At 31.2% G+C, this 11,259-nt stretch overlaps 1 protein-coding gene across 1 annotated transcript; it reads right to left on the bottom strand.

The window, feature by feature from the left end:
* Positions 1 to 1,415: 1,415 nt before the first annotated feature.
* On the bottom strand, positions 1,416 to 10,311 carry Hydr2 (abhydrolase domain-containing protein 2). The gene is made up of 7 exons (XM_013325936.1): positions 9,949 to 10,311; positions 8,894 to 9,066; positions 7,903 to 8,070; positions 6,675 to 6,858; positions 4,345 to 4,539; positions 3,733 to 3,887; positions 1,416 to 2,928 (listed from the first exon to the last, which is right to left on the bottom strand). Exons 1-7 carry the CDS (start codon positions 10,101 to 10,103, stop codon positions 2,663 to 2,665), a joined length of 1,296 nt encoding a protein of 431 aa, XP_013181390.1. The 5' UTR covers positions 10,104 to 10,311; the 3' UTR covers positions 1,416 to 2,662.
* Positions 10,312 to 11,259: the final 948 nt, after the last annotated feature.

Consider the following 11,259-nt stretch of genomic DNA (forward strand, 5'->3'; position numbering starts at 1 on the left):
CAATGTTTTTGTACAAATCTTTCGGCAGTGGAAACACAGCTACAAACAACTTTGTACACAAATCAATGTAAACGTCCACAAAGAATACCAATTACGTAACATTTATATGATCTATAGCTATTGCTACTTGAGATCAAATTTGGTCTGCTTGTTTCATAAGTACCATATCATAAGTAACACAAAAAAACTGATTAATAGTATGAACTGTACACATTATTTATGCAAACAAAATATGATAGTTGTAGCGATAAAACAAAACAATAACATACTTTCACACAAGAAATGTTATAAAATAATAGGTAATAAGTAGATTTAAAAATATTTCAATGCGTATCTCTCATTCTCTAAACACAATATTATATTGTGTGAATGTTTTGGCAGTGGAAACGGATAAAGGAACATGGTAAGTCATAAACATTGCAGTTACCAACATCTTAACAACAAGCTGGCCGATTTACAAATAACTATTCAAGTACAAAAATCTCGAGATTCATTGTAACAATGTATTTTGAATGCAGTAGCACTTGACACATACTGTCATCTCTTAAATTGCCTTTAAAAAAAGAGAAACGACAATATGTGTCGATACAAGTCTGAACATAAAGTAAAACATTCCTTCGAATGAAATCATTCATGTTATGAATTAGGACTACAGTGTCCTTGTTTGTGAAACAATCTCGAGCCCTCCCTCTCCTGTTCTCTTGGTTAGTGAATGAATGAATCATTTGGCTTAATTCATTTAACTAATAGCTATTTCATATGTACCAAACATTTAAAAATCAAGTTCTCCGTGATAATAACCATCTTCAAAATGAAAAGCAATTAGTAAACAGGCTAATTGAGGAACAGATTTCTTATATGAGATAACCTTTTTGTTAATTGGAATGTGCTTCATTACGTAACTTGCGATTCAAAATAATAATATTACTAAACATAATGAAAAAAGAATGGTATAGGATGCAAATGTACTCGATGAGACATATTGACGTAGGTGTTGCTATATCAATGGAGACAGTGGCGCCCTCATGACAGGTAAGTTATATTTTAAATGTGACATTCATGTCAGGCTCCAATCAGTGCTGTTTTTAAAAACAAATTGTAATAGAAACATACTTAAATAATTTGAATGTGACTAATATTACAGTGCCGAGTCACTAGGAATTTGTTTTTAAAACAATACTCCACTGTGTATTGTTTTAAGCTTGACCGACATGAAATGTTATTTTAATCGATATAAAAATATTATTTACGCTTCTCCTGCAATTATCCATATGATTAATAATAATATTCGCATTCAACACGACTCGCTAATTAGTTAATTTAAATTACATCAATAAGTAAAAAAAAAAGAAAATAACAAGTTTACTACATATAAAAACTGTGTAGTAAATTAAATATAATCGAATGCAAATCAAACATATCTTTTCTAATATATAAATAAATCAATTAGTAATTACATGTTAATTTTTAATACTATATAATTTCCAAAACTAATTGTGCTATGAATTCTTGTACTGTTTCTGATTTGTATATTATCAACACAGTCAAACCTGGATAAGCGAGAAAACTCTATAACCGAGATACGTTGTCCGGTTCCATCGGACAAACTCCATAAGCGAGAAACTTTTACACGCGAGACAAATCGCAGTTCCTTGAACTCCTACTTATCCAGACTCGACTATTGTGTGTGTTTCGACTACGATGACACTCGTATTGACACAATTTTGTATATATTTTTTTAACAAAACAATGTAAACTATGAAAGTGTCAATACATGTCTCGCCATGATATTTTGGTATTTGGATATCACATTTTACAAATAAAAAATAATGTGCAGATAATCTCATCGTAAATGTGCGTCAAATCATAACACAATCTTTATCAATTTGACCTAATTTAATTACTAATTAAATAATATATATCAAAATGCATATTGGAATATTTTTAGTGTTGCCAATTATCACAAACTGTTTAGTATTTTGAACACAAATAAATATTGGCCGTATAAAATAAATTGCAACATGATGTATAAAATCCTATACATATTTGTTAATTATATCAACTCGGTCAACGAGGTGAGATAACAATTTATATTCAGATGACAAATATAGAACATATATTTATTACAAAATAACCTTTGTGAAGGCACTTAACTGTATATTTATACCACTACATATAAAACAAACAACACAATTGGCGATTTATCAAACTCATTAAACACTCCTTGCTTATCAATATGCAAATCCACTTTGGTGACAAAAAACTAAGTCAAATGCCAACAATTTCTTCATTTTAAGATCAGCTAAGGAACAAAAATTTTGATACTTTAAGCTCTCTAGTTGTTGGAGCGATACAATGCCCTTTTTTGTAACCTAAAACTATATTCTGTAGAACATTGAATACTGTTTCAGCTAACATACACTAGCTATGAAGCAAACAACTATAAAATAATAAATCGCCAAGGCTATGCCGTTTTTGGCGACATAAAATCACCCTTTAAATCAGAGTTAGTATAAAACAGTGGTTTTCAACTCTTGGATGGAGTATACAGGGTGTTATGAAGCATCAAAAAATTTAATTTATCACAAAGTTTGAAAATCACTGTTTTAAACTACCGTTAATCATGAACAAAGGCCTCCTTTAAAAGTAGGAATATAAATAATTAGACCTTTTGAGTTTTGTCGAGGGGATCCCGATAGATGATGGTTGCGGATTTGATCAAGTCCGGCTCGTCTTCATCGGGGATAGCATCAAGGAGGGGGGCGTCCTTAGGGGCGCACTTATCATGTGCCATGAGGAGACCCCCCACAAGGCCGACGAGGGCGCGGTCCAGCCACGTCACTGGGTTTGCGTACACCAGCCCACCTTCATAGAATCCTAAGTGCCCCCCGTGCGCTAGCTCTAAGTACATCGCTTTATCGTGTGAACCTACAAAAAGGATTGATATAATTTAATTCTCAAATATAGAATCATGTCATATTCAGACAGCCTTTAGTCTATATTTAAGGAGAAGTTTTGTAATGTAACATGCCAAAAAAATCTTTTATTTATTGAATCTTGGTTACATTTGTTTCTAGCAAGTTCGATGAAAGAAAAATAGCATTATATCTTTTAGAATATTTTATTTTAGCTACGTGGATTTAAAAAAGGACAATTATTTTTATCATACGATAAACATAAGAGTTTAAAGTTAATAAAAGATAACCTTAGTTGCATTCGGTAAAGGGAAATTAAGCATTTAGGTTAATTGCTCAAGCGATCGGTGAACGGAAATTAATAATTGTTTGCGGTAACGAGGCTCAGAAACTGCTTGAATTGCCTAGAGGATGACGTAAAATATATACTGCCGTAGTTAGTGAACTGCGAAACATTTTTAAACGGGAAAAATATCTTATTATGATTTATCTTCTATATATAGAAAAATCAATTGCTGGTCGAAAGTCTCGCTAAAACTAGAAAACGGATGAACAGATTTATCTTATCTTGGTCTTGCAATGTTCGTTGATGTGTAGGGTAGGTTTAAAAGGTCAGAAAAAATTGCCGGGAAAACCCTAAAAACAGTCCTCTTCTTTTTCCATATAAACAGCTGAATGGATCTAGTTGAAACATGGCATAGATGTAGGACATAGTCTGGAAGAACAAATGGGCTAATAATTATGTTTTTTTAATCACGTGCTGATGGAGTCGCGGGCAAAAGCTAGTATTAAATAAATTTATATCGGCAATACTCACTAACAAATTCCCGTGCAACAGGCAACAGCTGTTCAGGAACAATGGGGTCATCTCGCGCGTTTATGAACACCATTGGGGTTTTTATATTGTCGAGGTAGAATGCTGAGGAACTCCATTTGTACAAATCCGTTACAGATTCAAACCCGTACACACGCCTGTGAAATATATCGAACAATAATTTAAAATTAATACCTATTTAAAAATGTAGCTTAAATAAACTAATAAATAAAAATGACATAGCTAGGTTAAAGCAATTCTAGAATATATAAAAATTTATAGACGGATTATGACAGCCTAACCCTAACCCAACAATCGATCTCTATATAATTTTGTCTATTTAACATTTTCAATTAATTTGTTCATCATCATCAGCTCACTATACGTCCCACCGAGGGATTCGAAGCCTACCCTAAGTTGGGGGTGACTATGCCATAGTCAACCACGCTGGTTGGTTGATTTTACACATATGTTTGAATTTATTCGCAGATATGTACAAGTTGAATCACGATGTTTTCCTTCACCGTAAGAATATATTATCCATTTATTAGGTATATCTAATTTTTCATTTAAAATATTTTTTTTTAACATAACCTAAAATATATTTTTACTAACCTTGAATAGGCTTCATCTAAGTCAGGCAGTGTACCTGCGGATACGATCATATTCTCATCTAAAGAGTATCTGGTCTTCATCTCTTGGCTGAGCAGGATGCGCTTGTGTCGTGTGATAATATTACGATAGTTATCAGTCATTATATACAAGTAGAAACGACGGAAATTTTGCCATTGCAGAAGATGAACCATCGTGCTGCAACAAATATTAATCTTAATGCAAATTATAAAATTAACAATATTAGCTGCATCACTAGACTATATATCCCAATAGGTTTTTTTGGGATCAATATGGAGAAATATCTTTACTAATATTATAAAGCGGAAGTGTTTGTTTGTTTAAACGAGCTAATCTCAGAAACTACTGGTCTGATTTGAAAAATTATTTTTTTGTTGGATAGTCCATTTATAGAGGAAGGCTTTAGACTATATAACATTACGCTGCGACTAATAGTTTTTTTTAATGCCGCGCAGACGGAGTCGCGTGCGTCAGCTAGTCTTGGATAAGTTAGGAAGTTTAAATATGCAATCAAACCCGGATTAGCGAGAAACATAAAAGCGAGTCATTGTCCGGTCTCGATAAACGACCTCCAATAGTTGATTTTATAACCCATGTTGCTATGTAACTTTGCACTAAGCAAAAAAAAAAAAGTTTTACTCATTCTATTCCAGCCTTTGTATACACATAGATTATTTATATTTCGTAACACAGTCGTTTCTTCTCAACGATTCATTGATTTTTGCACAATGAATCCATTCGTGTTTTAATTAGCATTGTTCTTATAATATAAACATTCACGAAAATGACGTAGTTTTATATACGTTGGATAAAAGGTAAAACATAACCTCCTTGCGCTATTAGAATCGATATACGCTGAGAACTTTTACATCTGTATTTTATTTATTAAAACAGTTATTGATTTCTATGGGAAAATATACATAAAGAACAAATGTGGATGCTTATAAAGAAACTACTTTATGAATATACATATAAAAAAATAATAATATAATATATATATGAGTTTATTAACATTGATCTCTAGGTTATCTGCGTACAGCGTACAAACAGACAATTAAGTCCACTAGTCGTCAAGATAAATAATTGTAATAAACTAAAAAAAATCCAGATATAACATTAATAACAAAATAGGCCATTGAGAAAAAAAAACTATAACTATTTAATACTGGTTTGAAGACAAAAAAAAAACTTTCAGTTAAATATTTTACAAATTTACTCAATTGAATATCAAATCAAATTCATTGTTATTGGCCATTGAATTAATATATTTTTAAACGAACATCATTAATATTAAGTTGTGTGTGTTGAATTTATACAAAATAAATTCTACAATCTTAGGTATACTGAGTCATGATGCTTGTTTACTGTTCAAAAGAGTCGTATAATTCCTTACATTCTACAAAACATTGACTATAAATATGTCAGTCGGAATGCCTCGTGACAGTGTTGGTCCACTCGACCAATAACAGAAGTGGACCAATTGACAATCGGAACATCATTTAGCTGTCACACGTTTCTTGCCGCGTGATATTCCTACTACAGATGTAACCGTTCTCACTATTACACTCTAAAGTCGATTACTTATATACCAAACTACGTATGTTATCCAAGTTATCGTTCTATTAAAGGCCATGAAAGAATACGGCTTGACAATGTTCACTCAATCTCTTAGAACTTTTAGAATTTATCCAACATCTTAGCATCATGACTTATCATGTGTGAACTGTAAAAGAATTATGACTGACTATTCCTAAACTGAACCTCTCGAGAACTTTGAGACGAAATCGAAATGACATTGATAATAATTTCATCATACTGTTATTTGGTGTGCTGGTGTCCTTAAAATTAAAACGCAATCGTATAACTTAACTTTAGGAATGTCTCAAAATATTGACGAAGAAATACGACGTAAACACATCAATAAAACTTTTAACCCATATAATTAATTGAATTAACAAAAGATATCTTTGAAAATATGCTACATGCATAAGTATTACTACAATTTATGCTCAGTTTTTACGTAAGCCCCACTATCAAGTCTGATGTCTAGGCCTCGCTATAGTGTTTGTAATTTGATAAGAAATAAAGTCATATCCTTACGTTACGACTACTAGCATATCTTTATAATGTTTTTACAATTTTGCACCGGATATATTGCATTATAAGGTGTAATTCACCACAACAACACAATTCCAAACACACATCTGTTTATCAAATTGAATGAAAGAGAAGGCAATACTATTGTAATACATGTGTAATGATAATGGAGATTCACTGAGAGATGTACAACAAGACAAAGTATTCACACTTACTCAATAGCGTTGTATCCTTGGCATATTGAGATTCCTCCCACAATATTAAGAGGTCGCTTCCTGTCCTCGCCCAAATACTTCGATATCAAATTACCTCCTAGACTGAATCCGACTAGAATTAATTTGGTGTTTGGGTATCGTTCTATTAAATTATCAACCATGTAACCAAAGTCGTCTGTGTGACCTGAAAATAACATTCACGTTATAAATTTATATTAATATTATATATAATTTGCATACAAGAATAAGAAATTGTGGACAATTTGTATGTAAATTATTTATAACATTATAAAGTTGAAAAACAGTTTACAATAACATGATTGATTTTATCAAGCCGTTAGAAATCTGAACTGTTTATTTTTAGAAGTAGCACGCAGATTTTATTGACATAGTGCAATAAAAAGTTCAAAGAAAATATTTTGTAATACCATTTTCTGTGTGTAAATAACACTACACTGCAGATGCTTTTCTATTTGCATTAAATATAATAAAAACACAAATAATATATTGCGAAACAAATACATAATTTGAGTGAACGTAACATAGTGGAACGCCTTGACATTGATTGGACAACGACTAAATGAGAGAGACGGCCACAGCGACCTTGAATACCATAAAATATATTGTAATGTTACAGAAATTTTACTAATTCACTGTGATGTTCCCCTGGTAGATAACCTATTATTAAACCATCCTTAAAAAAAACTACAATATATCCGTAATCCACTGGTAAAATTATGTGATAATGCACACGGTTGCACATAGGTAATTTCAGAAAATTAAAACTTCATCTATAATCACTAAATTACGAGACATAACAACAAACAATGTATGCATATTACGTACGTATATTAGACAAAGATAGTAAACACGACATAACAATGCGATTCCGTGTGATTGTAATGTAGGTAAAACTTTATCGGATTACATAAATCTCATTATCAGAGATACAGAAAAATACGCGAAGCATATTTATTAGCATCATTGTGTTGAATAAGCCATATATCGTATTGGTTTTAAAGTCAAGGTCGTTGACGCGTGACGACTACAGACGCGAATAGTGCCATCCAAACTTAATGGCGGTTTGCAATTTCGCTGTTTACAACAATTTTAGGTATCGACATAATGTAATATAAAAACTTCTCTACATCTGTGCAGACATGCGATCGTATGGACTGAACCGGCATAAAGATTGAATATTGTTATATTTATGTAAAGAATGAGTCACCGTAAGAGAATATGCGGGCTCCGGTGACGGGTACACTGGCGAGGGCGCCGATGTGGTTGAGCACGGCGCAGCGGTAGCCGTGGCATTGCGAGTAATGCACGTAGGTACGGATGTAGACACTTTCAGATGTGTTGCCGATTCCAGGGCAGATCGCGACAGTGACGTCATCTAAACAATACATATAAATGTCAATCTGGACCAACGACGAATTTAAATAAGCAAAATTTCAGTTTAACCTTTAACTGATTTAATTATGGCTGTAGATTAACTAATTTAGCGACAATGTAATCTTTTCGATTGTTACAAATCTCATATTTGATCCATTCCATATTACGTATTTTAAATGATCGAAGATTAGTGGGCAACTAAAATTAGAGACAATTAAGTAAATATGGCGGCAGTTTGTAGCTATGACATCATCTAGCCAATACCGATACATAACATTACTCATTTCATTAATCATACCTATTCTTAAATTTAAAATTGAAATTATTCCATGACCTTGCAGCATGACAAATTGATGTATTTGCATTATTGTGACATTGTTTTCATGCTAATTAACACTAATTAATCTTTGGAGTACATTTGTTACTATTGAATTCATAAAATTTGAATTAACAATAAACAATATTATGTAATAATTTTAACAAAAAAGACATTACAAATCAATTCTTATGGGATACAATATAGAATTTTCAACTTTTAAATTAAACTAATTGGAAAATGTTAAATTGAGTGTTAATACAGAACAATTTTCTAGAATACAACTTGTTAAATATTCTTAGTGATAACTTTTAATGCCCTTTTGATAAGATAATCAGTAATTGTAATAAATATACAATATTGTGCTAAAATTTATAATTAAAAAGGAGTATGTTTTAGCAAGATAAACAATGGATATATAATCTACATGTTCTGGGTTTGATCCCAACCATATAAGACCTAATGACTATGTTTTTTTTAATATCTAGTCACACTATCTCAAGCTTACCTTCCCGTTCAGATCCAACTGGTTCATAGAGATCATATGTTAGTGTGGACTTGTCAGGTAGAACCAGTGATATCCTGCCACCAATTGGCCAGGGGCACCTCACTCGGCCAATCAGACTGTGAAGTATTGTCTGTACATGACCACTGAAGCCCCACAATCTTGTTGGTGTATAACTGCATGAGATAAAATTATCTATCAATTAAAGTGTACAGATAAGATTCTGGATGTTCTGGATTGATAACTAATTCTAACAATTTATATGGTGTATCATATAAATTTCTTTTTATTACTTTTTAAGTAATTAAATTAAACTACTTTTAAAACAAATCTTAAAGTATTACTATAAGTTCCTCATAATAAGTTACCCAATATCAACTCAAATAGGAGAGTAAAAAAATCTAACAAATTTATTTAATTTCATTTGAATAGGTTTGCCTCAAAATTAGAATAGAAGAGCAATGGTAATTTAATTACTGTCTTTAATAACCAAATGATCAATTTGATGGTTAATAAGATAAAACTTAAAAACCTCTTAATTAATTTATTATGATATGGGAATACATCAAATTTGGGCATCAGTCTCATTAGTTAAGACATGTCCAAGCTTATAGCATTTTTTTAATAAATATGGACGACTAAAATAGTCAAAGAATATAAAAATATTTTTATGTCTGATGTGACTTGTGTTGAGAAAATTTGTTTTAAATAAAATAAATGTCACATCCATTTTTTAACCCGAAATTTATTAAGTAAAAATTGTTACCATAGAAACAAAATGTTGCTCTTTTCATAAACACTGTGTAACAGTTATAAACAAAGAGTATATAAAATATTATGTTATAAATATACTATGAAATACTACTTTTAATCTTCCCATAGGGAAAGGTAAAGTAATGTTATGTTACTCATCAATTAACTTTTACATAAAATTATGAAAAGAATGACCTCATCAAGCATGGGTGTTTGCTTATCTTTAAACTTTTTAATTTATTAGGACAATTTATAAACAACACATTAATTCTAAATATATTACATGAGTATCGTCTGTCACTTACGGTTCATTCAAAAAGGGCGCAATAAATAAAATATTTTCAATAAAATTCCTGTCTCTTCCGTAAATGACGGGTTTATAAGGCTGGCTGTTAACGTTTAATATTCGGAAAAGAATGCACAAAATAACGGCAACTACGGCTAAAAGAACTGTCGACATTTTAACTGTTGTTTTATTATATAAATCTCAAAAAATATTCTTCATACACGCCCATAGAATTATTTCATTAATACACCATTGTCACAATCACAACACCACTCAGTATAACCTAGAACCAGGTACTGAAATGAAAACAGTTTCTTTTCCTCCCGGTTCTGCATCAATCTTTCAAGTTCTAGATTTTTTGGAAACAAGACATAATAATTTTGAGCCGTGACGCAGACATTCATTAATTCGTTAGTTTTAGTAGCTTGTTTACCAGACCTGGGCCACTATTGGTTAAAATATCTTTCCTTCTACTTCATAATTGGTTAAAAAAGTTGTTTGACAGTAAATCGCGTGATAACCAAAGACAATTTTCTAGAAGCCAAAGACAATGACTTTTTCTTTTTAATTCGAAAAAAGATCAAGACATTAAACCGCACAGCCTAAAGAGATTTTACTTAAAATTTATGTAATTTCCCTTATGTTTTAGGGTATTGTTTAAAAAAATATCCGTGTCCAGACAATCACGGTTAGAAAATTAAAACCGAATTAAAAGGCGCTTTTAATTAACCTTTTCCGACAGACACAAAAATAAGTGATTCGTCAGATTGCCGAAGATTAACAAACGCATATTTGCACACAGCAGTTAAAAATATTTTTTTTTGTTTTCAGCACTTTTTTTCATTTTTACAAGGCATTATTTTTTTAGATTATTCTTTGCAATAAAGGTTTTGTTTACTGAGTAAATAAGAACTGTTGTGAAAAATAATATATAAAAAAAACAACATTTGATTTAGAACATAATTTATTACAGAAAAAATGTTTACATGTCTAAAATAACTAATTACCAATAAATAACGTTAAATTGTCAATAATATTCTAATTAATAAACCTAAGTCCAGTTGCTCCTGATATAAAAAAAAGTTTATTTAAAAACAAAACATGGAGCAATTAAAGACAAACATTGACAATTATTTATACCATACAATAATTTAATAGGATTTTTTCCAACATTTTGTGATACAATACTAAACATAAAGGTGTTATAGTTAGAGCGTAAAAGTGAAGCCAGGTTCGAGATACAAATAAATATAATCTCAATAAAATACACGTCAATCTGTATAATTGGCTTCACTTTTGAAAACTGATTTTGGATGGTTGGACTCGGGGC

The sequence above is a fragment of the Papilio xuthus genome, unplaced genomic scaffold (assembly GCF_000836235.2).
Source record: "Papilio xuthus unplaced genomic scaffold, Pxut_1.1 DF824655.1, whole genome shotgun sequence".
NCBI lineage: Eukaryota > Metazoa > Arthropoda > Insecta > Lepidoptera > Papilionidae > Papilio > Papilio xuthus.